A 26305-nucleotide genomic window follows, 5' to 3' on the forward strand; every position below is an offset into this window, starting at 1 on the left:
TAGAACATCCAGGCCATTCGTTACAGACCTCCTGACGTTGCTTAAACCTCGTCAATCATCCCATTTTCCCCTGCTGAGCCTGAGTCTAGAACATTAATGTTCCATGCTTTTCCCGATATTTGCCCGTTAGCCGTCGGCGAGGACTAGCTGATGTCAAAGTCCAAGGCGCTCCTTGCGAATGCTGCCCGTAACATGCCAATCATGGTAAGGCCATGTTTTGAGTTCGCCGGCGCAGGAGGAATCATCGGCCGATGAAACCCCCGAACTACGGCAACTATTGGAAAAACCTGTCATGGATGGCCTGATACAACGCTTGTGGCCTTGCAATTCCGCACTACTACTCTACTCTGGGGTTAGACCCATAATCCCCGCATTGCGACAGTAGCAGTACACCACTTCCTCGGTTTCTCGCTACCAATCTGTGGGGATCTGGGGTACGAGCGGCTTTCAACAGGCGAATTGTCGATGCAAAGTATGTGTACAGCATCACGTTGGTCGGAATTCTCGCCGACGGTATCTGGATCATTGGTAGATATAAATAAGAGTGCCTCTGCAGATCATTAACTTCATCTCCTCAAGACAGTGGATTCCCATTCACCTTTGCCTCAAAGACAACGCCAAGAGAGAAGTATCAACAATGGCAAAAAGCCTCGAGAATTTCGACATCGCTCAGGCTGAGCATGAGCATGACGAGAAGAAAGGAACTGGTGATGCAGCACCAACCTCTGCATTTGCGGGCTTGACGCGTGCTCAATGCGTCAGGAAGTTCTGGCGACTCTACATCACCGGACTAGGTGTCTCTTTGGCGGGAATGTATGTACCAGCTCCGAGCCACCAACTGTGACATGGGGAGTACTGATTCACTTGTCAACAGGTATGCTGGATATGCCAACTCGGTCATCGGAAGTATCATTGCCAACGAAGGCTTCATCGAGTACTTTGCCACCGTCAAAGATCCACAAACCGGCAAACCAGCTCTCAACTCGCAACATATCTCGCTCTGGGCGGCCTGCTACTTTGTCACCTCCATCCTGATCCAGACTATTGCTCCAGTCACTGCAGATAAATTCGGTCGCAAGTTCAACATGTGGGGAGTGACATTCTTTCTGACGCTGGTAGGTTTTTATGTTCAATCAAGACAGCAGGGTTCTAACAGATAACTTTCAGTCTATTGTCATCCAGGTCATTGCGCCCAACTGGTGGGCTCTTCTCATTGCTAGGCTCGTTGCTGGCTGTGCAGGCGGTATGATGGGAACATCCGTCATGGTCTACATGTCAGAGGTTGCTCTTCCTCAGTTCCGTGGTGCTCTTTTGGGCAGCTTCTCCCTTGCTTTTGCGTTGGGTCAAGTCTTCCTTGCCATTGCTCTGAAGGTCCTCGAGGAAACGAATCCAATGGCGTTCCGTCATATCTTCTATTCAGAGTTCGTCTTTGCTGGTCTTTGGCTTTTCCCCATGCTTTATCTTCCTGAAACACCCTGTAAGTCCCCGGATCGTTTGACCCCACGAGACGAATGGCTGACATGTGGAAATTTAGCTTGGTATGCATCAAAAGGGAGACACGATGAAGGCAAGAAGGCCCTGAAGCGACTTGTCGGTAATGTTGAAGGATATGATATCGATCGTGAGTACTCGGTTATTCAGTATGAGATGGACGAGTCCTCAGCAACCGCCAAATCCGGCAACGAAAACTCAGACTGGAAAGCTCTTTTCACCAGCAAGATCAACATGAAGAGAGCCGTCATCTCAACTCTTCCTTTCACTTTCCAGAACGTTGTTGGAGTTCCCTTGATGTTCGGTTACACTACGTACTTCTTCCAATTGGCTGGAGTCAGTGATCCATTTTTGGGCAACATGGTCAAGCAGATGGTTCTTGTAGTGGGCATCATCATTTCTTTCTACACCGTTGACAAGGTTGGTCGAAGAACCCTCGTTATCGGCGGTGGTGCAGCAATGGCTACCATTTGTCTCATTGTTGGCGGGTTGGGTTTTATCAAGCAGACCAGCGCTTCGGGAATGGCCTTGGTCGCCTTGTGTTCTCTTTGGGCTTTTGTGTATGCAAACACACTTGCTCCTATTGGTATGTTGACATTCAGTCTTTGAGTCGGCGTATGACTAACTCTTTGAAGGTTGGATCAGTTTGGTCGAGATCTCGAGTCCAAGCCTGCGTGCAAAGACGACATCAATAGCAGTGACAATTCAATACGCCACTGGTATCTTATTCGTATGTCAACGCAATCTTCATTCTTTGTTCTTCTCTAACCGTGCTCCAGAACTATACCGTTCCTCTCATGCTGTCGAATCAGAATGCTGGATGGGGTCAAAAGATCGGCCTCTTCTTTGGTGGTATTACCTTGGTCTACTTGATCCCCTGCATTTTAATGTTTCCTGAAACCAAGGGTCGAACGTACCATGAATTGGATGAACTATTTGAGCGGCGTGTTTCTGCTTGGAGATTCGCATCGACAAAAACATCGCATCAAGAAGACCTTGAGGCCAAGGTTGGTGGAGAAAAGGTCTAAATCACGAGCATTAGTGTATCAATGGTGAAAAGGATGGGAAGGCATTGATGGTGAGAAGATTATGCTTTCTGATGTATTGATTATAACTGGTATTGAGCAAGTTATCACCTGTAAATTGACTACTTACTTTCTGTATTAAAGAATCGTGGAATAAAAAAAGGAATACAGGGTAGTATCCGTCGTTGCTCATGGTTGACAGATAAGAAGGGAAGATAAGATAAGATAAGATAAGCGGAAGGGTGGATACTACCCCTTTTTATATACTGAGTATGGCTACAGTCCCCCAGTCCAAAGGAGGCCCATACCTTCCCAATCCAATCTGGCACCAGGTCCTCTTCTATCTGCTAAATTTGTCTCTCGCGATCCAGCATTAATTTTGCCACTACAATGGGTTACTGCGGTATACCGAGCAGAGCGTGTGAAAACTGCAGGTAAGTTTGACTCATGCTAATTATTCCCTGTCGAAACAATGAGTATTTATAAGATTTACATAGGAAAGCACATAAAAAGGCAGGTAACATTTATAGCTTCTAATCAAGTAGATACTGACAGCACCAAGTGTGACGAAAAGCACCCACAGTGTGCGCGTTGTTTGAATCTGGGCAAAATCTGTTCTGGTTACAGAGATCAATCAAGCCTATTGTTTCGAGACGAAACGTCCAAGACAAAAGACAAGATCCGGCAGCGTAAGATATTGAAACATGATCGAGAAACCTATTGTTTGAAGAATGCGGATTCGTCGGTTATGGAGACGTCTTCTCCAAATTACGGGGCTCCACATCCTCCATTGCTCCCCTCAAAGGAAGAGATCGCAATATGTCACTTTTATCACTCTACAGTCGAGAACCTATCGATCCATGATCCAACGCTTTCCCTCCAGGAGCAGCTACCGCGCCTCCATGCTGAATGTAGGCAGGATTCGGCTTTGAACTTGGCATTGGAGGCAGTGTCGCTTGTCGCTTCTGCGGAAATCATACCCCATGCTACCCAGCTAGGCTTGAATCGATACCTCAAAGCCGTTCGAGCCCTGAAGGAAGCAATACAGACTGAGCACCTAGGCTCAAATCACCAGGCGTTGTATGGTGTTCTACTCCTTTGTGGCTATGAGGTCAGCATCCGAATCTTTATTGTTAACTACTGTCTGGGTCCAGAACTGACACGCTTTAGACGATGACTGGCCATTCGTCTATGCCTTCGGCATGGGGGGCTCATGTGGATGGGGCTCTGGCTCTTTTGAAGCTTCGGGCAAATCATCTTGACTCTCCCTTCTCACGCAGTATCTATTTCTTTATTCTGAAAAACGTGGTATGATACAGCATTTGGTTTCTTCGCACTAGAAACCCTAGACTTACGCCGGCAGGTTATGAGCCAGATGCAAATATGCGAACCTGTCGATGCGCTCTTCACTCAAGGGTATTATTCTTCATGTCAGGACCCAGAGATCCGCCTGCTTTCAATAGCAGCTGATATACCACGACTTCAACACCAAAGTATCAGTCTTACGCAACTCGGGACGACTGAGATAGAAAGAATAATCCTCGATGCTAATGCGTTGGAATTTCAACTTTCTACTTGGGCAAAAGGTCTCCCACCTGCTTGGTCCTACGTCACTGCACTGCATATCAACAGTGATGCACGCTCAGAATATGCTCCGCGAAGCGTCCACAGATATGCTCACTTTTATACGGCTCGCGTATGGAACTTCTACCGTGTCTCGCACCTTATCCTGCTTTCGATTCGACTCCGCGCTTTCTCTGCTTTGCCATCATCATTAGATACCCGTAAGATCGCAAAAAGAATGGCTGAATTAGTGGATGATATATGCGCAACTGTGCCTTACCTTCTGGGCAACGATCTCTGCAAGATGAACCTCCAGTTCGTCACCAACCACAGGAAGCAGGAAGTCTCTTTGCTGACGTCATGTTCTACTGTTAAAAGAGCCGGGAATGTACAAACTGGGAAGTTCTCTCTCGTATGGCCCTTATATGTCGCCTGCAGCGCCTCGGAAGTACCCCAAGGACAGAAGGGTTGGATACGCAAACAGCTTCAATGTCTTGCACAAGGCGGTGTTCCTATTGCTCAAACAGTCTGCAACGCGGAGAGTCAGATACTCTTTGGTAGGCCTGAAGTATTTCGCTTTGATTGTGTATGAAGCCTTGGGCTACACTTAAAGAACCGGACGATCTTTACCGTGTAGGGTTCAAAAGATTAAAGTGAGAAATATTGTGATTCATAGATACTATCTTCACACAAATATGCTGATGCACTCATTTAAGAGTGTGCAACAGAAACAAACTTCTCATCCTCGATGAGCTTCTCCATTGCTGCTGTTGATAACCCAACCACAACATCCAGACCACCATCCTTCAACCTGGGTAATATCATCATAGTACCATCTGAGCCTTCACCTGGTATACGAACAGCATCCAACGTGCCAATAGCATCGCCCCATTGATGCCCATAAACGCCAAGATCAGCCCATGAAGACTCAACAACATCTAGCCCTAGGAAACCATTGAAGGACAACTTGAAGTCTGTAGGGTCAGGCCGCGATCCCAATAGCCCGATAGTTGAAGTGATCCTTCTGGGACTGTTGAAATCGTTCAACGACCTCCGTATCGCGGCTGAAGCTTGCTTCAATCCATTGTTGGATATCATGGAAGCCACGCTGATCTTCTTAGTAACGCAGCCCATCGAAGCATTACCCATATAAGAAGGTGGCAGTGGAGGGCTCATTCGGTTGCGAATATTTACTGCAAAGCAAAAGCGCGATGTTGAGTCCCCAGGGGGATCGTTGAAGACCCCAGAATGCATTCGTGCCAAAGTCATGCGCTGCCATATAAAGGCACAGAGAGCATCATGTGAAGAGAATGCTCCTGCCTCTGCTTTGAGCTTCGTAAGACTCTTTGGTGAAAAGTGGAAAAGGTGGCTTGCGAGGGGAGGCATCTGGAATCCAGACATGCTTGACAGATCACCCTCCGTAGAGTGAGGAGTAGGCATCAGAACGTACTCAGGAAAGGCAGCCACGTCGGCGTTGCCAAGATCTCCTTCCATCAAGGGACTACGATCGTTAGATGGTCCATCTAATGTGGAAAAAGACCCGGAACCACCACTAGCTACAGCAGTATTGTGCGACCAGGTGCTCAGGATAGCGTCCAAGGCCGATGCGTCACATGCTGAGTGATGAACTCCTACCGTCAGCAGAAGACCGCCTTTGACAAAGTTAGCCTGAGCTGCAAAGACCGGCTGGTTGGGCCCTTGTGGCATAACGTCAATAGGGCCGACCTGAACTGTAGTGAATTCCGCTAAAGGAAAGTTTCGCTCTCGTAATTCTGCATAAGATGGCAGTACGTCAGTGAGATCCTTATACCTACACAGAGTTTTTGTAAGTAAGTGTCTGGATGAGATTTTCAAAGATATACCACGTACGGGAACATGAAACCGCCTGGTGAGTCGAGAATCTGGACCTTTCGGGTCTTGGGATCCTGTCCTTCCTCCGGGCCCTGATCAAGACAATGATATTAGCAAATGTAACCCCAGATGGCCATTTCAATACTTGCAATATGTCCAGATATCCAAGGAATAGAAGCGACAGTGTGAGCTAAGCCCTTCTTCAAGTTCTCATATCTGCATCCGTCAGTCTTCTGTCTGGTACAAGGTCATATACGAGACTCACATCTGCCTCTTATCCATACCAGGATTAGTTGGATAGCAAAGAATCAAACGGATACCATATAACCTGGGCATATTCATGTCCAAAGGGGTAAGTTTTTGCTGTGCAGAGGGTGGCTGTAGGCCATAATGCTCCAAGGTTACAAGAGAAGGATCTTGTTCGCCCTGAACAGTAGGTGTCTCGGACTGGAAATTGAGAGTAGAAGGCATTGTGATGACAGGAAAAGATGGGAACAATGAGCGAAAGAGAGACCAACAGGTGGAAAGATAACTCCTTAAATAGATGATTCAAGATTGCTATGGTAATTGTTTGAGCCTGCCAACGCAGCTGGTCCTGGAGTCTTTTGATGTTGATTGGACAGCTCAATGTATACTACATTTGGTTAGTGTGCTGATCCGCCAGCCATGTCTTTGATGTGGGCCGGGGCCAGTAGAAACCCTGGCCGTTACGGGACTACCGGATCCCATAGGCCTGGCTCCCCTCGAAAGTCTTGAATTACCAAAATGTCAGACTCAGGGGGCCTCGGCATGCCAGTAAGATGACTAAAACATCTTAGGAAATCGCTGTAACCTTGCTATTATATTAAGCATTTAGTTTCTTATTTTTTAAAAGTCTTAAAACTCTAATTTACCCTAGTTTTTATAAGATTAGTAAGCCTTAAATTATTATTATTTCCTATTTGGTTTATCACATATAATTAATAGTATTATATAGCACTCCACTTAGACAAGTATTCTCTTAGGTATTATAATTTTGCTAGAAAATGAGGCTGCGATAGCGTCTACTAGTACCCAGAGGTCGCCGAAGTAGCTGTTGAACCGGTTATTGTGTAATTCTTGATTAAACTTCCTGATGACCTCTGGGATCTCGTTGCGCCTCATTTTGGGCATATTGCCTTAGGCTAATCCTATTTGAGACTCCTTCTAGTCAGGTGATCGGCTTCCTCTTATTCCGAGGCTCATTTGGGCTAAACGCTTTGCGGAATCCGGTAATCAAGCTCTGTTACATGGTGCCGCTGGTTTAACAATAGCCTTTTTACAGCACCTATTAGAACAAAGCCACAGCGGTCAATCCACTGGACCTCGAGGCTCTTATACTCGACGCAGAGGTTCTTGCCAGATCGGAGATCGTGGGGTCGTGAGTTTGATATCTTGGCGAATGATTTTTCAGCCCTGTCTACAGATAAAGTAGCTGAATTGGCTTGGTAGGCATGTGATATGAATGCATTTTAGTCTCTCTGAGCTGAACCTTGTTACCCCGACAAGATAAGACCAAGTAAGATTTTCGTGTTTAGTTACACTTTAGTATATTACTAGCAGATAATGTTAATGAATCTTACTGGCCAGATTGTAATGGACGGAAGGCACGGCTTAAAGTGGCTTGATGATAAAGCCAAGCTGGAACCTTTATCTATTTGCCTTAAAATTCATCGATAAGAGAGATAAGCTTTGAGGCGTGATTTTTGGATATTAACTCCTAGACTCACCTCCATTTATTTCCCGCTGAAACACCACCATTTATTCTGCACATCTGGATTTGTGGTGTGCTTCCATTGATTGACTTTGTCCTGCCCTTTCGGTCTCTCAACCCAAGATGCAGTCAGACGGCTCGGACACCAAGCATGGCTTCGCGGCCACTTCCGACTCAGAACCTGGGCAAGTTGGCCCGGTGAGGCGACGATTCGGATTCAACTTCAGCCTCGAAGTTCGCCAGGAAGAGAGCTCTTTTGCAACGACAAAAAATGCCTCCAATGCGGATTTTGACCCGATCCCCCCTTCGAAGCGAACCTGGAATTGGGGCGCCTATGTGGCGTATTGGATGGCAGATGCGTGGGCTGTGTCGAACTGGGAAGTTGGTAAGCTTGCTGCGTCATTTGGAGTTACAGGAAGAGCGCAAATCGCTGATGTTTCATGGTGTAGCGTCATCGATGATTGCTGTTGGACTAAGTTGGCGAATGGCAATTGGAGCCTGTGTTCTTGGTAACTTTCTCATGGGTCTCGTCATTACGACCAATGGAAGAATAGGAGCTATTGTAAGTTTCTCGCTTCGTGATCGTTGCTGTTCATCGACTGACTTGTTCACAGCTGCACACCCCATTCCCGGTTCTCGCTCGCATGCCCTTTGGCTACTACTTCAGCTACTTTGTTGTGCTGTCCCGCTGTGTCCTTGCCATTGTCTGGCTCGGGTAAGTGCACTTTTGTCCTCTTGATGCTGTAAGGTTAGTGACTAAAAAATGGTTTGTAGTGTGCAAACCACGACTGGAGGTCAATGCATGACCGTTCTGCTGACTGCCATCTGGCCGAGCTTTGCCAACATCCCGAATCACATTCCAGAATCTCAGGGCATCACCACTGCAGGGATGTGTGGATTTGTGCTTTACTTCCTCCTTCAGCTTCCCTTCTTGTGCATCCCGTACACCAAAGTACTACTCTATAAGCCCTTCGTGAGCTAGACATTAGGCTGACAATTATAGATTCAATACTTCTTCGCCTTCAAGAGTATCATCGCTCCGATCATCTTCCTGGCTGTCTTTGGTGATACATTGCATAAGGCCGGTGGAACGATTAGCCACAGCACTGTGATTACAAAGGGAACTACCATTCATGGTGCCACGTTGGCATGGGCCTTCTTCAACAGTGAGCGAGACCGTTCCGATGCTATCTTGTGTCCCCTAAAAACTGAACAATTTAGATCTCAACGGAGTCTTGGGTAACTACTCCACGCTCGGCCTCAATATCGCCGACTTTTCGAGATATGCCAACAAGCCCAGCGCTCAAAACGTGCAAGCCATCGTTATCCCCTTCATCTTCAGTACGCTTCTCCTTTTCTCGCAGTCTATTCTTCATTGCTAATCAGTTTCATCAGCCATTGTCGGCCTCCTTGGCATTTTCACCGCAGCCGCTTCCCAATCAGCGTACGGTGAGGTTCTCTGGAACCCTATTGATATTATCAGCTTGTGGATGAAATCTGGTTCCCACGGCGGTCGAGCTGCAGCTGCCTTCGGCGCTATCGGCCTGCTGATTGTTACGCTTGGTATTAACATTTCCGCCAATTCTATCAGTGCCGCGAATGATTTGATGGCCTTTGCTCCCCGGTATATTAATATCCGACGTGGCCAGATTCTCGCTGCCATAATTGGTAGCTGGGCTTTTGTTCCGGTAAGTCACTATACTCGTTTCTTTGCTGCTACAACATGCTATTCTCCAAAGTAACGGCCTTGGGCGTACTCAATGACTGACCTCATCCTACAGTGGAAAATCTTGGCCTCGGCTCAAAAGTTTATCGCCTTCCTCAACGGCTATACCATCTTCCTGGGTCCTATGACCTCTATCCTCATGACAGAGTACGTGCACCCTACCTTTTGCTCACTATAATACTGTATAAGTATATTAACTCCAGTCTTTATCTAGCTACTATATCCTCCGCCGCGGCAAAGTCTCCGTTCCGGACATGTACAACTTCCACGGCATCTACCGCTACTCTCAGAAATGGGGAACCAACTGGCGTGCTGTGGTTGCCTTCTTCATTGGCTGCATCCCTCCTCTTCCTGGCTTCATCGATAACATTGTGGAAGCGGGTGGTAGCAAGACCAGCGTCTCGGCAGGAGGTCAACACCTGTATGTCCTACTTTCCATCCTATTCTTTTCTTCTATCATGATACTGCATGCTGACTGAAATCTGTTTATAGCTTCTATATTGGTTATATCTACTCCTTCTTGTCCGGTGGCGTCTTCTACTATATTCTTAACCACTTTTTCCCGGCCCCTGAAAGTATGGTGGAATTTGCTATTACTGGAGAGGATGTTATTAGTGCTCAAGATGCCAAGAACTTAGAGATTAAGCAAGGAGGAGTTATCACTAATAAGCCTAAGTTATCTGTTTAGATAAAATATTAAAGTATAGTAATTAATATAGATAAGGTATAAGTTATAAAACGTCTCAATGAAAAAAGAACTAAATTAGGATTAAAATAAACAGGGAATAATTTAAGCTAGTTATATTTTTTATCTTTAATGTAGGTTGCAGGTAGAACATTAAGGCCATCTAAGGAGTAAGTAAGGCTCTCTAGCTAGCTTATATATAGCTAATTATAATAATATTAACTTAATAAAGATTTATTTACTAAGAGGATATAAATATTTAAGTTGTATTAAACTTTAGAAATACTTAGGTATATCTTTTAAGGCTAACTTATAAACTTAAAAAAAATAAAAAAAATAAAACAACCTTTATTAAATTCTGTGTACATTAATAGTATACTAATATTTAGCTAATTTGTTAAATCTATTACATATAAACCTCGGCCCAAGAATGTCAAAGTTCAATGGAGCTGCATGATAGACATTTGCCTGCCGTTTTGGGTGACCGACTAAACCGAGGTGTTCTACCAATCAGATGCTGCTGAATAACCACGCGCTGATTGGTATTCACAAGCAAAGACTGAAATGCGACAGACTTCATGCATACGGCCTCGGAGCACATTCTCAATCAGGATGCTCCCAGAAGCTAAGGTATCCAGTCGGCTATCCGGCACAATTATCTAAAATAGAGACAAAGAGAATAAGTATAAATTCCACAATGAAGGACACTAATTGCCTCAAGGGTGATTCTGTTCGCACTGGCAGGTTTGAGTTGAAGACTTCAAATTGATTTGGTAATAGGGCGACACAATCTCAAGACATGATTGCTGGGCTATTCTTATTTGCGACCGGCGCTTTAGCCAAGGTCAGCTTCCCGCCCATCCCGTCGGATCTCTCAACCCCAGTACAACAACGACTGTCGCTGGATGGGCCAAACAGTAAGTTCAACATCAAATTATCAAAAGTTTTATAGCTGAACTCTATTAGGTGTAACCATCGGCTGGAACACCTACGCCAAGCAAGCTAAGCCTTGCGTGCAATATGGCAGTTCAAAAGACAAGCTTGATAAGCAAGCATGCTCTGATATATCGTTGACATATCCCACTTCTCGTACCTGGGCCAACGCTGTGACGCTTGACAATCTGTCCCCAGCAACGAAATACTACTACAAGATTGTGTCTCAAAATTCAGTCATTGATCAATTCCTCAGCCCTCGGGCAGCTGGAGACAAGACACCATTCGCCATCAACGCCATCATTGACCTTGGTGTTTACGGAGAGGATGGTTTCACTATCAACATGGATCAAACGAAGCGAGATGTTATCCCCAACGTTCAGCCTTCTTTGAACCACACAACCATCGGCCGTCTTGCAACAACAGCTGACGACTACGAATTTATCATTCATCCTGGAGATCTCGCATACGCTGATGATTGGTTCCTGAAACCCAAGAATTTGCTTCATGGCGAGGAGGCGTATCAAGCCATTCTTGAGACATTCTACAATCAGTTGGCCCCCATCTCTGGTCGTAAGCCTTACATGGTCAGCCCAGGAAATCATGAAGCAGCATGTGAAGAGATCCCCATCCTCAACAATCTCTGTCCTGAGGGTCAGAAGAACTTCACCGATTTCATGTACAGATTCGGCCAAGTGATGCCCCTCGCCTTTCCTTCAACCTCTTCCGACGACGCGGCGAGAGTGAGCGCAAACAAGGCTAAGCAACTGGCAAACCCGCCATTCTGGTTCTCCTTCGAATACGGTATGGCCCATGTCGTCATGATTGATACCGAAACCGACTTTCCCGACGCACCCGATGCACCAGGTGGCTCAGCAAACCTGAACAGCGGACCCTTTGGTAGTCCCAATCAGCAACTCCAATTTCTGGAAGCCGATCTTGCATCAGTTGACCGTACAGTCACACCTTGGCTCATTGTTGCAGGTCACCGCCCTTGGTACACTACTGGTGATGAAGGTTGCAAGCCTTGCCAAAAGGCATTTGAAGGGTTGTTCTACAAGTATGGCGTTGACTTGGCCGTCTTTGGGCACGTACATAACTCACAGCGCTTCTACCCCATATACAACGGGACTGTTGATGCTGCGGGAATGAAAGACCCTAAGGCGCCTATGTACATTGTGTCCGGAGGTACAGGAAACATCGAGGGACTGAGTGCTGTAGGGAAGAATGCTACTGGCAATGCATTTGCGTATGCGGATGACTTTAGTTACGCCACTATTCGGTTCCAGGATGCTCAAAATCTGCAAGTCGACTTCTTCCAGTCATCGACAGGGAAACTCTTGGATCAATCCAAGCTTTTCAAGTCACACAACAAACAGTTTGTTAGACAGAACTAGAGAAATAGCTGCAATGTCGTTTCCCTTGACTCCCTTCTTTCATCTAACATTTCCATGTCAGGATCTTTTGTCTGCTTAAGTAGCTCATGATTCCCCCCCCTCCTCTATGTTGGACTTGCGGGACAGATAGTCTGAGACGATATAACGAATGAAAGTTTATGTTTCTCCAACGCTCTCACCGCAATACATAATCATCCACTCTAACCCCTCTCTTCCTAAGGCTATCCAGCGAGAGTCTTGGATCAAAGTTGGTCCATCGATCTTCTGCAGCAATATACCAAAACGGGGTACCATTATCCCTCCAACGTAGCTCCCATTCCTTCGGGACAGGGATGTTATCCAGCCGCGGGTCTATATGCTGCCGCTTTCCTTCTGGATTCTCAAAGACAGGCTCTTCACCTCGTTTGGCGTAGCGTAGGCGCCAACCCTTTGGCATCTCGCCAAGAATTGCTTCGCCGGCCAAGAGTGCTGGGTGAGCACACGGCCCTTTGAGTTTGTACTCGCCGTCCTCTATCGACCGAAGGACCATAGGCAGATGGCAGCCAAGAAAGACAACGACGAGGTCATCAGGCTGACAGTCCCGTGGGCCCAGCACGATGTAACCCATTTTGGTCAGATATATAGAGCGGTTGTGCATGTAGTAAGTCAAGTGTGCAAGTTGGCCACCGAGCGTCTTACTATGGGTGCTGATTCGCTCCGCCAACTGCTCGTGCATCTTGTTGATGAATGGGGGGTGGATGAAGAAGTCGTTTACATGTAACATGAGCGAAAATTGCTGAACTTTTTGGAAATCCCAAGTCTCTGAGTGGGGACCCAGAAAGCGTCGTGCTGCCTCTAGCACAGTGACTTGGAGCTGTGCTTGAGAATCTTGACTGTCCTGAGGCCCGACTAGCTCCGCAATGTAGTCGCAGCGTATACCTTGCAATCGCAATTGCTCTTTGGTGAACGCATGTGCATTCTCGGCTGAGCAAAGTGCAGCTCGACCGTAAGTCATGGGCCGCTGGTGCTGTATCCGCTCCAAGTCGGGGATCCATGTCGGCTCGGACGCTGAATCGCACAGCGACATCAACTTAAGATTTTGATGGTACGTCGACGCCCGAACCAAAGCATCGCGATGGACGTCCTTGACATCCTTTCTGTAATCAACGTCAATTTCGCTAGTAAAGCCGCCCTCTGCGAGACCCAACAGCGCGAAGACTCTATCCCTCGGCTCCGTTACCTCACAGGCGTGTGTGTAAGCTACGAGAGAGAAAAAGTCCCTCAAGTGTCGAAGGGCCGAAAAGCTGCGTGCGTTGGAGAACTCAACCATGATATGGATGTCGACCTTGCCAGCCAATGCCTCCCTTTTCGCCGCAATTATCTCGATGGCGGTCCTGAAATGCAGCCAAGGCATGCTGTCGTTTCCGACCAGGATAATGGTGTCTTTACCCGCCAGTAGGATTTCTTGACGTACCCATAGTCGACGGAACCAGGACCGCGATATCAAGGATAGCAAGGCCTGCCACTGGCGGTCAGAGAAGGGCATGGGCTTGGACCAGTCGTGGGAATTGTCTGGGTGTCTTCTCATAAGAAAGTCATACTTGTCTGGCTTAAATCTTATCCGGTTATCCAAGATGTCGTCCTCCTCATTGGTAAAGTCGACGCAGTCGGCGAGTTCTTGCAGCATGGCGATGGCAATGGGGCTGTGTTCGTCGGCGGGGCCGAGCCAGGCAATGACGCGCTGGGCGTGCTTGTATATATCGCGCATTCGCAGGACCTGCGCGGCTCGCTCATCGAGGTCCCGTTGATTGATGCAAATTGAGTCAGCCCAGAGGATCTGGCTATTGCTTTGGTGACGGATCTTTCGCAAAGCAGAAGCAAGATTGCGACCGATGGCAAGCGACCCCGAAGACTCTTTGTTGCAAATGCATGATTTATCGTGGCCAATCGGTTTCGGATGCCGGAGATCTATATAGTCGGGATCTGACTGGTCACCCCACGTGTACGACATTGCATCGTACCGCGTAACATGCTCGCCAGGGACATGCTTCACAACGACAAGGGCTCCCGAGAGGGCGTCTCCCTCTTGAGCTGCGTCCAGAACCAACACCCTGATCTCATTCTCCTGCAAACTGTTGTATTTGAAGTTGCCGGTAGCCATCTTGAGTCGGCGCGCCTGAAGCAGAAGACACATAAGACCTAACTTTGAACAAAGTCATGTGATTTATGTAAGATTCAAGGCTGACCCAAAGTTCTGAATGTGCCCCACAACATTTGTCCCTATTAGTCCTGAAGATTAGCCAATTGACCCACAGGCTGTTCCATATCAGTGCTTCACATCCCCCCGCATTAAACCACTGAACATACAGCTATACATCCCGAATACGCTTACATTACAAATGAGCAAAATCCACAGGTTAACTCTGCAATCTATTAACCCGTCAGCAGTTCTAGAGCGCATTCTGGTAATTTCTCCAGGCCACGGAGAGTTTAGATGTATAATCCCAAGTCCAGGACAAGAGTGAGCTATGTGACAAAGCCCCAGCCAATCCTGCCCTCTAGATCTGGTGATTGACCAATTAATGGTAACATAGCTAGTGAGGGCGATGGAGAAGGCGTAGAAAGCCCTTCAAAGGCAGAGTGACGGAGCCATCCTACAAACCAGCAGACCTACTTATCCAAATACAATAAAGGACCACTGTCACTTCAAAGAATAAAATAAGTCAAATTAATATAAGTGAAAAGCTGTATTTTCACTTCTTTAGTTTCTTATCTCTTTATTTCTTGTCTTCCGTATCTTCACCCAGTGTGTCTACCAAGATATGCGTCATGCATTCCCTAGCATAAGTAAGCCATTATTAAGTAGATACAAGCTTACCGTATTCTGCTCGACGGAATGTTCAGTACAATGTATAGTGTATCAGGTACATGTTATGCCGTGGCCCAACCACGCTCTACTTTGCAACACGAGCGGGCTATGTCCATGGCCTGCATTGGCGTTAGTTTATTATCACCGAAGTTCCGAAACGCCGACCCTATGCCTCTCCACGCTAGATAACGCCAAGGTTAAACTATCTGGGGTAATCGCGGGGAAAGCAGGGTTTAACTACTGGATAATGAGTTCCTGTGAATCATTGTGACATCCTCGACGCCTGATTGGACTGTCGACGGTCTGTACTAAGATACTCAGCGCAAGCACGCAGCCATCTTTATTCACGTATAAAGCAGTCTGTCCTTGCGGCAAGAATAATAGACATACAATCCCCTTCATCAATTCTCCTCCACTAGCAAACATATCCAGAAGGTGATTAACAAGCACAGCGAGCAAGAATGGCTATACAACGCACGACATCCCATGATAGCTCTGCGGAGAAGCAATATGCCACCCATATCGAAGGGGAGGTAGTAGTGGATGAGTATCTCCCTCTATTTCCCCTTCTGGTCAACAAAAGCCTTGAGGAACGTCAGAAAATCGAAAAGAAGGTCAAGCGCAAACTGGATTGGGTTTTCTTGCCGGTTGTTACGCTCATGTTGCTGATGGGATACCTCGACCGCATCAACGTGGCAAATGCTCGGCTCGCAGGTATGCAGGATGATCTACACATGTCTGACACTATGTGGTCTGCTGGAATCTCGCTGTTTTATGTTGGTTATATCATCACTCAACTTCCTGCCACTGTCTACCTCGCCAAAGGCCTGCCGCGATGGCAGATGCCAGCCTATGTCATTGCATGGTCTGTTGTCACAGCCTGTATGGCTGCCATGTCTTCAGGATGGTCTTTCTTAGTATGCCGCTTCATGGTCGGCGTGGCTGAGGGCCCTTTCCTTCCCATGGTCAGCTTGATGACCTCCTCATGGTATACAAAGGAGGAGGCCCCTTTGAGAATGGCCATCTGGCATGCTGGTAATATCGCTTCCAACATCTTCTCTGGACTGCTTGCGGCTGGTATTTTGGAGAATATGAACGGTCTTGCCGGTATGCGTGCATGGCAGTGGTTCGTCATTATTGAGGGCAAGTAAACCCTATCCCTGACCATGAATGTATACGGCTCCCTCTAACTTTCACAGGTATTGTTGGGCTGTTCGTCGCTGCCATGGGGTTTTGGTGCATCCCCAACTTCCCTCACAACACGGGCACATACTTCATGACCCCCGAGATGGCAGAGATGGCCCAATATCGAATGATCGTCTCAGCAGGCGGGCGGTCCGAGGATGACGAAGGTGGTGCTTGGGAAGGAGTCATGCTTGCATGCAAAGACCCATTCACCTGGATTTATACGGTGCTTCACTTTGGTCTTATTGTCGCTCTTTCATTCAAAGATTTCTTCCCATCGGTAAGTCAGGCCTACAACGTATTGCCAATCCCTAAAATATCTAACCAGTCTAGATTGTAAAAACTCTAGGATACTCGAATCTTATGACCTATCTCATCCAAGCTCCACCGTATATCTTCGCTTACCTCGCCACTTGTGTAATCTCCTGGTCGTCAGGAAGACATATGGAGCATTGCTGGCATATAATTGGCAGCACAGTTGCATGCATCATCGGCGTCGTTATCATGATCTCGACCCTGAACGCAGGTGCCCGATACTTTGGCATGTTCCTTTTATGTGCGGGACCTTTTGTTGGCCTGAATGTATGTATAAAATGCCTCCAATTGGGTATGGCTTCATGCTAATGGGAGTAGATACACATTCCTTGGGAAACAACCAACGTCGCTCGCCCTCGCACAAAGCGTGGTGCTCTGGTTGCCATTACAAACTGCATCGCATCAGTCTCCCACTGGTTCACACCATATTTCTTCGTAGGTCTCTCACTCTCAGCGCCCTAGATTCCTACTTACTAGCCAAGCTTCGCTCTCAAGAACCTCGCTATCAGAATGGTGGCATTTTGATCATTGCAGGCTGTGTCATGGGCATCGTCGGTTGCCTGATTTGCAAATGGTATGTAAAAAGACTCAATAAGAAAATGGAAGAACACGAAGCGGCAAACAACCTGCCAAAGAGGTGGAGGTACGTTGAATAAGCCATTGGCTTCGAGATTGGGATAACTGGACTGTTGGAAATATTTCTTTTAGTTTTGATAAGTGGCAGTAGTCAAGTCGGCTATCATAGCTGCATAACGGGATCAATTCAATGAAGGCTATTGCTCAGACCCATGACCTGCAACCGACGACCTGCAAGCCAAGCAGATGTGTGCGCTAGGATGTCATCAAGGACAAAGCATCGGGCGGATCGTGTGATGGGCTGAGTACTCGGGCGAATCAACGGGTTTAGCATCACAATGTGGTTGCAGAAAGCAGCCGTTCGCCTTGTCTCTGATGTAAAGTCTTCCTTATCTAGCTCCTACCCTATTTCGCCACTGTAGATGTGTTAGTCAATTACAAGTAGCTGGTAGGGGATAATTTCCATCCAAACTAGGATCCAGGCATGTCTGCAGTATTATTTAACCCCACGGAGCTGATGAGAATCGCAGGTAGTTTGGCGAAAGACCGACTGACTTCTGCCAATGTATGCGTCAAGTAAGCTGCGAGACTTACTGTTATTGCATTTACTAATTCCTGACAAGTCGCCGAGTCAAACATGTCTCTAGGAGGTCGGTTAAGGGTAATGGCACGTATATGGTTTTCCCTATCCACTGTTGCCATCGAAAGGTACTTGGTGAAAAGACACGTCCGATAACCACCAGCTACTACGACTTTGCGAGTCTAGATGTGCGCACAAATCGTTCGGCGCACTTAGGAGGGTGCCATGGCCTACAAACCCCGCTTTCGCTGACTCGCGCCATACCTTTCTGTTCTGGGATAAGCTGGTCGGCATTTCGGTCTTTCATAACCAAGATGCCAAGACTGCACGTTCAAATTTCGAACTTCCCCGCGGTGGCTTTTCCCCGCCGGCACAGTCCTCACAACGACAGCAGAGGCCGATCCAAAATGCTTGCGTGCACACTCTGTCACAATCGTAAGGTCAGTAGCTGAGTCCAGTCCGGACCTCAAACAGACTTGGTCCCCAGGCGGGCTAACTTCCTCCAGGTCCGCTGTGAAGTGGACGTCGAATCAAACACTTGCATAACATGCAAGGCTGCGGGAGTAGAGTGCATGTGGGCTTCCTGGTCCAACTTCGCCCGGCGTAGGCTGACCTGCTGCTTCAGTCCGCGCACTAGGAAGCGTCGTCGTGGGGGAGCTGCTCCTACGGCCCAACAACTTGACAACAGTCAAAGCCACAATTACAGTAATCAACAAAGCCAGGGCGTTTCGCAGTCATCTGGGGCAGGCATAGTAATGCCGATGGAACATGCCTCATATCAGACCCCGTCTACGGTAAGTCACGCATGCTTTTGCCATCTGCCATGCCTTGGTCAAAATTACTCTTGCGTTGCATCAAAGCTTCACATCAGATTGGCCTTCGAGTATGGATGACAACCCCAGATCTTTATGCTGTAGCATGCCCAACACACAAGTGTTGGCCTGGCTCTGTTCTGTGACCTGTGTGAACCTCCCAAATAGCGTGATGCTACTATTATTCGTTGTTTCTCACCATCTCTTTCCTAAGTATTCTTGGTCTGAATTCAATGCTGACATGCAACTGCAAGAGCCAATCGACCACCTATATAGGTAGAGGCCACTACGTCACAGACGACGATGAGATAGATGAGACGAGTGCTCGTGCCTTCGCGCCAGCAAAGATAAAGATAGGCCCCCATGCAAGCACTCAAAGGGAAACATTAGTTCTGTGGAAAGCTTTAGACATACCGCCTCTTGCAGCGCGTCAAAGCCTGCTGAGTGCGTTCCTGGACTATTGCAACTTATGGACGCCTGTTCTGGAACCAAAAGATATTCACGAGCTTTCGTATTTCGACCAAGAAACTACTTCATTGCTAGTGGCTCAATCTTTATGGCTGGCCGGCAGTCGAGTCACAAATTCACCTTCTGTGGTTGCCTTTGCATCTTCGGACGACTTTTATCACAGAGCCAAAGCAGTCTTCTGGTCTGGAGTAGAGACGGACGGGCTGTCTGCCATCAAGGCCTCACTGATGCTTCAATGGTACAATCCACAGGCTCCTGAGCATATTTCATTTGACAATAGTGGGTTTTGGCTCAAGATTGGGGTCGGAATCGCCCATCAGATTGGCCTGCATAGAGAATCCCCTCCAGGGTCGTCTAGGGCAATACGACGGAGGCTGTGGTGGAGTTTGGTGGTAAGCTGAAGCGCGTGTACCCAAGTTGGTTCGTGTTGACTGAGCATTACACAGGTTCGAGACTCACTCATCTCCGTCGCGCATGGCAGACCGCGAGTCATTAATCTCGATGACAGCGATGTGCAGCCTCCGATACCGAGCGACTTCCCAGACTCGCAGTTCGCGTTCCAGCTATTCTCGGCCTGGGTGGACATATGCCAAGTACTTGGAGACATATCATCTTGCTGCATAAGACGACACATGTCACGAACAAAAAGGCTCTACATTGAGAGCTCATTGTACCGCTGGGCAACGAGTCTCTCCCAAGAGCTCCAAGTTGCACCCAGCAACCAGCCAACGCACAGCTATCTTGCAAACAGTCACAACCTACCGGCACGTCAACTGTATCTACCATACTTCACTAGCTTAATAGTGCTTTCCCGTATGCAACCTGCGCACTCGGGAGGATCGGTGACTGCGACGTTGGCTGCATCGTTCGTCGCCCGCATTTTTGAGGATTTCCTGGCCAGAGACGAGATCAAAGTCTTAGCACCGATCAGCACTCGGTACTGCCTCATTTCGAGCATGGCGCTGGTCTCGGTCATGCCTAATAAGCGACTGTGGGATGCTGTACAGCCGGATCTGGAGATACTCCAGCTTGCGCTCACAGAACTTTCAAAGCGTTGGCGGTCAGCAATTGGGGCTTCCAGAGCTCTCCAAAATGCCATTAATAAGAGGCGACAACGTACCAGCAGCTCTACCGCCGAATTACGAATGGATGACAAAGGTTCCCTGGAGTACTTCAAGATGATAGACCTTGGCTATTGCCGCATATGGAGCACTCTTAGCCAGCAGATGTCCTCCAGCCCGCTGGCTACCCAAGAGCAAATTCCAGAGCCTATACAACCACCCGGCAACGACGCGTTAGCGACCGACCCGTTCATGGATCCAGGGGAGGCGCTGGATATGGGGACATTTCAATTCGAACATGTGGAGAATTGGATTCTCAACGATAGTTTTTTATTCGAACCGTAGATTACATTACTCGACACTTGCACTGGACCCCAGCCACAGACTCACAGCTTATGTTTCTTCTGCCCCTTCCGCAGTTTCTCGAACTCCTTCTGCGGAATTCCTTGAACGTTTCTCTCGAGAGCTTCAAACACTTCATCAACATTCTGAGCGTCTAGTTCCCGTCTTGATCGATGTCTAATCATCTTCTTGATCTGCAACATGCTTGACGCCTTCAGACCATCATGGAACCTGTCCTTAACCTCCTTGAGCACCTCACTCCGGAATGACTCGGCGGGGCAATTAAATATTTGGTTCACGAAACCTGCCTCAAGTAATTCGTTGCTGGAGATGCGCTTCACCAGAATCAGGGCTTCGTTTGCTTTGGAGATTCCCATGCGTTCTGCGAAAGCTATCGACGAGACACCTTCGCTGATCAGGCCCAAGCTAGCAAACGGCGTCAAGAGATATGTTTCCCGCATACAATAGATAAAGTCGGCGAAGGCGATCAGCGCAGCAGCCATACCAACCACAGGACCGTTAAGGGCTACTACCAAGATCTTGGGATGTGTATAGAAGGCTCGCGCAAGATTCATGTTGCTGGCTACCGTGACGGTCAAGTTATGCCGATACAAGTCTGTGCCCTCGGGCATCTGCCTCGAGACCGACACGTCGGCACCGCTGCACACATATGTCAGTGTCAGTACCAGTAGATAAGATAGGTATAGAAGTTTCTCACGCTGAAAAGAATCTCCCGTTGCCTGTCAACACAGTCGCTACCACTTCATCATGATTGGCAACCTCCTGAAGTGTGCGTGCGAGCTGGTAGAACTCGTCTTTGGTCAAAGCGTTCAACTTGTTGGGTTTGTTGAGCGCTACAACCGCAATGGGGCCACTGTACTCAACCTCGATCACTGCCATTCTTTTGATTATGTGTTCTGTCAACGCAACAATCCGAATCACGACTGAGATAGATGCGAGTGTTGTGTTATGTCGCGAGCTGACTTTGTGGCAAGCTGTTAAATGGAACTGAACACCACGGGGCCATCCATTTGTCCGGCCCTTCACTTGAACGAGTCGCCGATGGACAGTCCATAAGAAAGAAGTCCGCCGGACAACTCATCATTAACCATCTCACCACCGAGACACCGCTTGAACACCCCACTCGGAGTTTCGGCCATAGCCCCGCATGATCGGCACGTCTAAACGCCGGGTCTGGGAAACAAACGTGGGTGAGTGAGGCAGGCAGATGCTACATATCACACGGAAAACGCACTCTAATACGGTTGGATGTTAAGAACAACCATGTCTGTGTTGGTCTTCTCTCGTACCAAAGATAACGATTGATCATCTCAACATGGCTGTACCTCCCAGCACTTCAAACTTAGACCGCACGCAGATCGTGCCGTCGCACGATGGTCCACATGTATTGCCCAACAATCCCTTGTTCACCAGGCTACTGCGGCACGCGCATCGCAACCACCTTGCCATCATAGATCAGGTGCTCAGCGTCTCCAAAACATACGGGGAGCTGCTCGATGCGGTTCTAGGGTTCAGGGAGGTCATACGAGCAGCGTTGCCTTCTGAGGTGCAGCACCAGCTGAGCAGCGGTTATGAGGTGTATTTTGGAGTACTGGCTGGGGGCGGCTATGAGTTTACCGTCGCCGTGTTGGCGGTGCTGGCGTTAGGGGGAGCAGTGGTACCAATGTGTATGTAATTCCACCATGTCATGTCATGCATTGATTGAGGAGTGACTGACTGATCACATCTATCTAGTCCCCACGGCGCCCACAGAAGAGATTGTCTACTACGCCACTAAGTCACAGCAGGTGGCTATCCTGTCCAGCTTAGCGACGATTCAACTTGCACAGGAGTCAGCGCAGCGCTGTGGCATTCCGCAGCTCAGTATTTTACCCAATCTACCTCGCATGACCCGCTTAGAGCCATTCGACATATCATTGTCATCCAACTCGCCACAAGACCCCAGCGCACCCGGCGTGGTCATCTTCACTTCTGGCACAACCGGCAAGCCCAAGGGCGTCGTGCTGCGACGAACTTATACAAATGAAGGCGCTATCACCGTCGGCGACAGCTACGGCATCACACACACAGACGTACTTCTACACACGCTGCCCGTCCACCACACCACCGGTCTAGGTACTTCGTTTTTCCCCTTTCTCAACGCAGGAGCCTGCATTGAATTCCATGGCAAGTTCGACGCCGCCACCGTCCTCAAGCGCTGGCTGCAGGGTGGCCTGACTATCTTCTCTGCTGTGCCCACTATCTACATGCGCCTGAAGTGGTTCATCGAGCAGCTCCCAACGCACGAGCAGATCCCTTATAAGCAGTCAGCTGGCCAGTTCCGTGCGTTTCTGTGTGGATCTAGCGCTCTGCAGGAGCACGTACAGGACTTCTGGACCGCTTCAATGGGCCAGCCCATCCTCACGCGCTACGGCGCTACCGAAATTCCTGGCTGTATACGTGTGTCTATCGAGCTTCAGAACATTCCCAAGGGAAGCGTGGGCCAGCCTCTGCCAGGAGTAGAGCTTAAGATGTCGCCTGAGGGTGAGTTGTTGGTTAAGACGCCCAACATGTTTGCCAAGTAAGTATTCTATCTGCCTCGCGAGTCTTGTTCGGTCTTATCAATGTACTTATGGCTGACGGACAACAAAGGTACCTCATGGAACCGGAGACAACGAAGAATGCGCTTGATGCCGATGGCTGGTACAAGACCGGTGACATCGCACGACGTGAGGGGAACTTCTACTTCATCGAGGGCCGCGCGTCAGTCGATATTATCAAGTCTGGTGGTTATAAAATCTCGGCGCTGGACGTTGAGCGCGCGTGCCTGACGCTGCCATACGTGAACGAGGCCATGGTAGTGGGCGTCGAGGACGACGAGTTTGGGCAGCGTGTTGGCGCGGTGCTGGCTGTGAAGAATGCGTCGGATGTCACCCTCGCCACAGTCAGGAGTACTCTTAGGGATCAGCTGGCCGGGTATAAGCTCCCCACTGTGCTCAGGGTGGTGGAAGGGGAGATCCCGAAGGGTGCCACAGGCAAGGTACAGAAGAAGATCCTGGGACCGAAGCTCATTCCAAGTCCCGGATACGAGGAGATACCTCAAGTGCAGGTATGGAAGAAACTGAAGCATGCGAGGCCGCTGCAGGCAAGACTGTAAATTGTGATAGCATCCAGCGCGGTGTCGGAGTCGGCTCTATGTGGTATTTCAGGACTCTATCAGACTATTGAGTGTATACCAAGACTACAAGCACCGAAGTTAGATAAATTTACAGCTCATGAGAGGAACTAGTGCTGTTAATGCTTTTGTAACATATGTCCTTTATTATACTAAAAGGCATAATGAAAATTCATGTAACTTTCAGTCTGATATTATAGTTACTGAGTGGAAGATATAAATAAATATATATTCACACTACAAGAATTTATAGCAGTTATTTCTCTTTTCTCCCCACTGGCTGGTATAGGGTGAATAAAACATCTAGCTATAATTCTTTACATAAATCTCAGAGATATATGGTTATATATTATTTCCTATTGCATATTACATGGTTTATGAGAACCGCTGTTATAGAAGATGCTTTGAAAATAGCACGCATAGTAATATAATTATATTATATTACTGTCATAGAGCAGAACTCTCATTTCGGCAACTCGGCGAAAACCCGAACCTCGCCACTAGCCTAATCTGATTCTTCCCTTACACGAAGCCCTCGGCGAATTGTGGGGTATCATTTTTTATCCAACGTCGACGTTTTGGAGTCATGTGCCCCAGACTTCCTATTCCGATCTCTGTATGTAGGGCTTTAGTAGCATTTTAACAATTATGTAAATTACATCCCAGAGATCAATTGTCTTGACAATATTATTCTTATGTGACTCCTTATTAGCTAAATCTGACTGGATAATCTCTAAGAATGAAAGTCCCGTCCACGGCGTTATTCCGTGGGGACTCGCCGAGCGCCCGGTTAGGGACCCCGCACCCCATCCTCATCTGGAGCTAGGCTCGCTCTTCGGCCAATCAGCCGTTAATGCGGATTGGTGGCCAGCATGAATCTCCACATTCAAGATCTCTGTTAATGTTGACTTATTGCAATTAGTGACACATGATGAAAGACAGCATACAAGTCATCCCTGCTGTTGGGACTAGACCTGGGCCACCTAGACTGTAGGCTTACGAGGTGACAGAAATCTGGTTAAACTCAATGGCATAACTTTGCTTAGTGCGCCAGTAGTGGTCAGCCACGAGGTCAAATGAGTAGCACCTAGGATATTACTTACAAAATCAGAGCGTTGGCCAAGCAATAAGTATCTTAAAACACTTCTTAATTAAAAGTCTATATACATAAACGAAAATATCAGTAGCACTATTACAGATCTTTGTGTATAGCCAGCATGGCCACTACGACTTCGTTCACGGTCACTAAAGGACCCATTACTATTGAGGCTCTCGACCAAGGTGCTGGTCCTGTCATAGTCATCCTTCCCTCGCTGGCCCGTGGAGCAAACGACTACGACATCGTCACCCCATTCCTTGTCGAAGCTGGTTACCGCGTTATCCGCCCCCAGCCCCGTGGCATTGGCAAGAGCAATGGACCTATGGACAAGCTGACCATGCACGACTTCGCCGCAGACGTGGCCATTGTCTTAGACCACATCGAGTGCGGCCCGTCCGTCATCGTCGGCCACGCCTGGGGCAGCCAGCCGGCGCGCATGCTGGCCGCCGACCGTCCAGACCTCGTCCTTGGCGTCGTCATGGCAGCCGCCTCGGCAGGCAAGCTTCCCCACGGATCAACTGAGAAACCCTTCAGCCGGCTGCGCACTGAGATTGACGGGTCCGGCAATATGTCCCTCCCGGAGACCAAGCGCCTTGAGTACCTTCGAGCGGCCTTCTTCGGACCCGACAGTAACCCACGTCTGTGGCTGGACGGGTGGAACGAAGCTGCGCATAAGGCTCAGGCGCGTGCGCGCATGTGCACGCCCGTCGACAAGTACTTTTCTGCTGGAGAGACTGTTCCGATCTTGGATCTACAGGCTGAGCACGACGCCGTTGTCGTGAAGGATGTGATGAAGCCGTGTCTGGGTGATCGTGTTGAGGTGCAGGTTATCAAGGGTGCTGGCCATGCTATGGCACCAGAGCAACCAGAGGCTATGGCCAACGCCATTATCAGTTTCGTTAAAAATATCTAAGAGAAACACATATAGCGTTTTGTTTGCTTGTGGCTTTTTACTATTCCCCTGATGACATTCAAAGCCAAGATCGTGTAATCTACAAAGTTGGGCAAAGCATGAATATAAAGCCTTCTTTATCACTATAAGTCAAATATTCGACGATATTGGGCACAGCTACCGGCAGAAACAGGGAGCTGGAACCGCAATTGAGAAGTTGCAAAGCGCTCTCTACCTGTGCATTAATGGGCTTCCAGATGAGCTTCGTCTCTTTCACTCCAAGCCTTCTCTCGGTCCGAACGTATACAACTTTGAAGCCAGATAGCTACACGTCATGTTCTCGGTAAGCATCCTGTTATTCCAGCAGCAGTACAGCAATGGTTATCCGTCGACCAAGGGCATACCATTCGACATTGATGAAACCATAACTCTGTCATAAGTGGCCGAGACTCTGACGTGTTCAACATGTCTTGTCATGGAGGTTCGGCAAATCGATGCGGCGTTTCACCTACTGGTGGGGGTTTTTTTTTCTTTCGCCGAGGACACACT

General features: G+C 48.2%; 10 protein-coding genes across 10 annotated transcripts; 7 read left to right on the forward strand and 3 right to left on the reverse strand.

The window, feature by feature from the left end:
• Positions 1 to 637: 637 nt before the first annotated feature.
• FOBCDRAFT_177817 (general substrate transporter) lies at positions 638 to 2651 on the forward strand (the record flags this gene model as incomplete). Its single annotated transcript, XM_031174967.3, has 6 exons — positions 638 to 813; positions 875 to 1115; positions 1168 to 1477; positions 1535 to 2077; positions 2127 to 2221; positions 2271 to 2651. The coding sequence occupies 6 exons, from the start codon at positions 638 to 640 to the stop codon at positions 2517 to 2519; spliced, it is 1614 nt and encodes a 537-aa protein (XP_031051752.2). The 3' UTR covers positions 2520 to 2651.
• A 255-nt stretch (positions 2652 to 2906) lies between these two features.
• Positions 2907 to 4690, forward strand: FOBCDRAFT_237427 (uncharacterized protein; the record flags this gene model as incomplete). Its single annotated transcript, XM_059610141.1, has 5 exons — positions 2907 to 2950; positions 3072 to 3627; positions 3687 to 3824; positions 3880 to 4300; positions 4458 to 4690. The coding sequence occupies 5 exons, from the start codon at positions 2907 to 2909 to the stop codon at positions 4688 to 4690; spliced, it is 1392 nt and encodes a 463-aa protein (XP_059464287.1).
• A 100-nt stretch (positions 4691 to 4790) lies between these two features.
• On the reverse strand, positions 4791 to 6401 carry FOBCDRAFT_248453 (transferase; the record flags this gene model as incomplete). The annotated part of the gene is made up of 4 exons (XM_059610844.1): positions 4791 to 5889; positions 5949 to 6009; positions 6076 to 6146; positions 6196 to 6401. 4 exons carry the CDS (start codon positions 6399 to 6401, stop codon positions 4791 to 4793), a joined length of 1437 nt encoding a protein of 478 aa, XP_059464288.1.
• Positions 6402 to 7785: 1384 nt separating this feature from the next.
• On the forward strand, positions 7786 to 10247 carry FOBCDRAFT_237429 (permease for cytosine/purines, uracil, thiamine, allantoin-domain-containing protein; the record flags this gene model as incomplete). The annotated part of the gene is made up of 11 exons (XM_059610142.1): positions 7786 to 8047; positions 8112 to 8224; positions 8277 to 8377; positions 8437 to 8635; positions 8666 to 8828; positions 8884 to 9003; positions 9049 to 9350; positions 9444 to 9535; positions 9603 to 9809; positions 9881 to 10070; positions 10212 to 10247. 11 exons carry the CDS (start codon positions 7786 to 7788, stop codon positions 10245 to 10247), a joined length of 1785 nt encoding a protein of 594 aa, XP_059464289.1.
• A 523-nt stretch (positions 10248 to 10770) lies between these two features.
• Positions 10771 to 12403, forward strand: FOBCDRAFT_127249 (Metallo-dependent phosphatase-like protein; the record flags this gene model as incomplete). The annotated part of the gene is made up of 3 exons (XM_054703545.1): positions 10771 to 10817; positions 10854 to 10990; positions 11040 to 12403. 3 exons carry the CDS (start codon positions 10771 to 10773, stop codon positions 12401 to 12403), a joined length of 1548 nt encoding a protein of 515 aa, XP_054559520.1.
• Positions 12404 to 12578: 175 nt separating this feature from the next.
• On the reverse strand, positions 12579 to 14543 carry FOBCDRAFT_237431 (heterokaryon incompatibility protein-domain-containing protein; the record flags this gene model as incomplete). Its single annotated transcript, XM_031174975.2, has 1 exon — positions 12579 to 14543. One exon carries the CDS (start codon positions 14541 to 14543, stop codon positions 12579 to 12581), a length of 1965 nt encoding a protein of 654 aa, XP_031051760.2.
• A 1169-nt stretch (positions 14544 to 15712) lies between these two features.
• On the forward strand, positions 15713 to 17407 carry FOBCDRAFT_237432 (major facilitator superfamily domain-containing protein; the record flags this gene model as incomplete). The annotated part of the gene is made up of 5 exons (XM_059610143.1): positions 15713 to 16358; positions 16451 to 16716; positions 16770 to 17018; positions 17070 to 17186; positions 17234 to 17407. The coding sequence occupies 5 exons, from the start codon at positions 15713 to 15715 to the stop codon at positions 17405 to 17407; spliced, it is 1452 nt and encodes a 483-aa protein (XP_059466849.1).
• Positions 17408 to 17964: 557 nt separating this feature from the next.
• Positions 17965 to 20521, forward strand: FOBCDRAFT_248457 (fungal-specific transcription factor domain-containing protein; the record flags this gene model as incomplete). The annotated part of the gene is made up of 6 exons (XM_059610845.1): positions 17965 to 17988; positions 18284 to 18342; positions 18545 to 18701; positions 18974 to 19579; positions 19634 to 20303; positions 20366 to 20521. 6 exons carry the CDS (start codon positions 17965 to 17967, stop codon positions 20404 to 20406), a joined length of 1557 nt encoding a protein of 518 aa, XP_059466850.1. The 3' UTR covers positions 20407 to 20521.
• A 113-nt stretch (positions 20522 to 20634) lies between these two features.
• On the reverse strand, positions 20635 to 21490 carry FOBCDRAFT_177830 (ClpP/crotonase-like domain-containing protein; the record flags this gene model as incomplete). The annotated part of the gene is made up of 2 exons (XM_031174978.2): positions 20635 to 21250; positions 21309 to 21490. 2 exons carry the CDS (start codon positions 21488 to 21490, stop codon positions 20635 to 20637), a joined length of 798 nt encoding a protein of 265 aa, XP_031051763.2.
• A 436-nt stretch (positions 21491 to 21926) lies between these two features.
• Positions 21927 to 25777, forward strand: FOBCDRAFT_248459 (uncharacterized protein; the record flags this gene model as incomplete). Its single annotated transcript, XM_031174979.3, has 4 exons — positions 21927 to 22278; positions 22346 to 23171; positions 23243 to 23699; positions 24953 to 25777. 4 exons carry the CDS (start codon positions 21927 to 21929, stop codon positions 25775 to 25777), a joined length of 2460 nt encoding a protein of 819 aa, XP_031051764.3.
• Between the last annotated feature and the right edge of the window lie 528 nt (positions 25778 to 26305).

Source organism: Fusarium oxysporum, chromosome II, assembly GCF_013085055.1.
Source record: "Fusarium oxysporum Fo47 chromosome II, complete sequence".
Taxonomy (NCBI): Eukaryota; Fungi; Ascomycota; class Sordariomycetes; order Hypocreales; family Nectriaceae; genus Fusarium; species Fusarium oxysporum.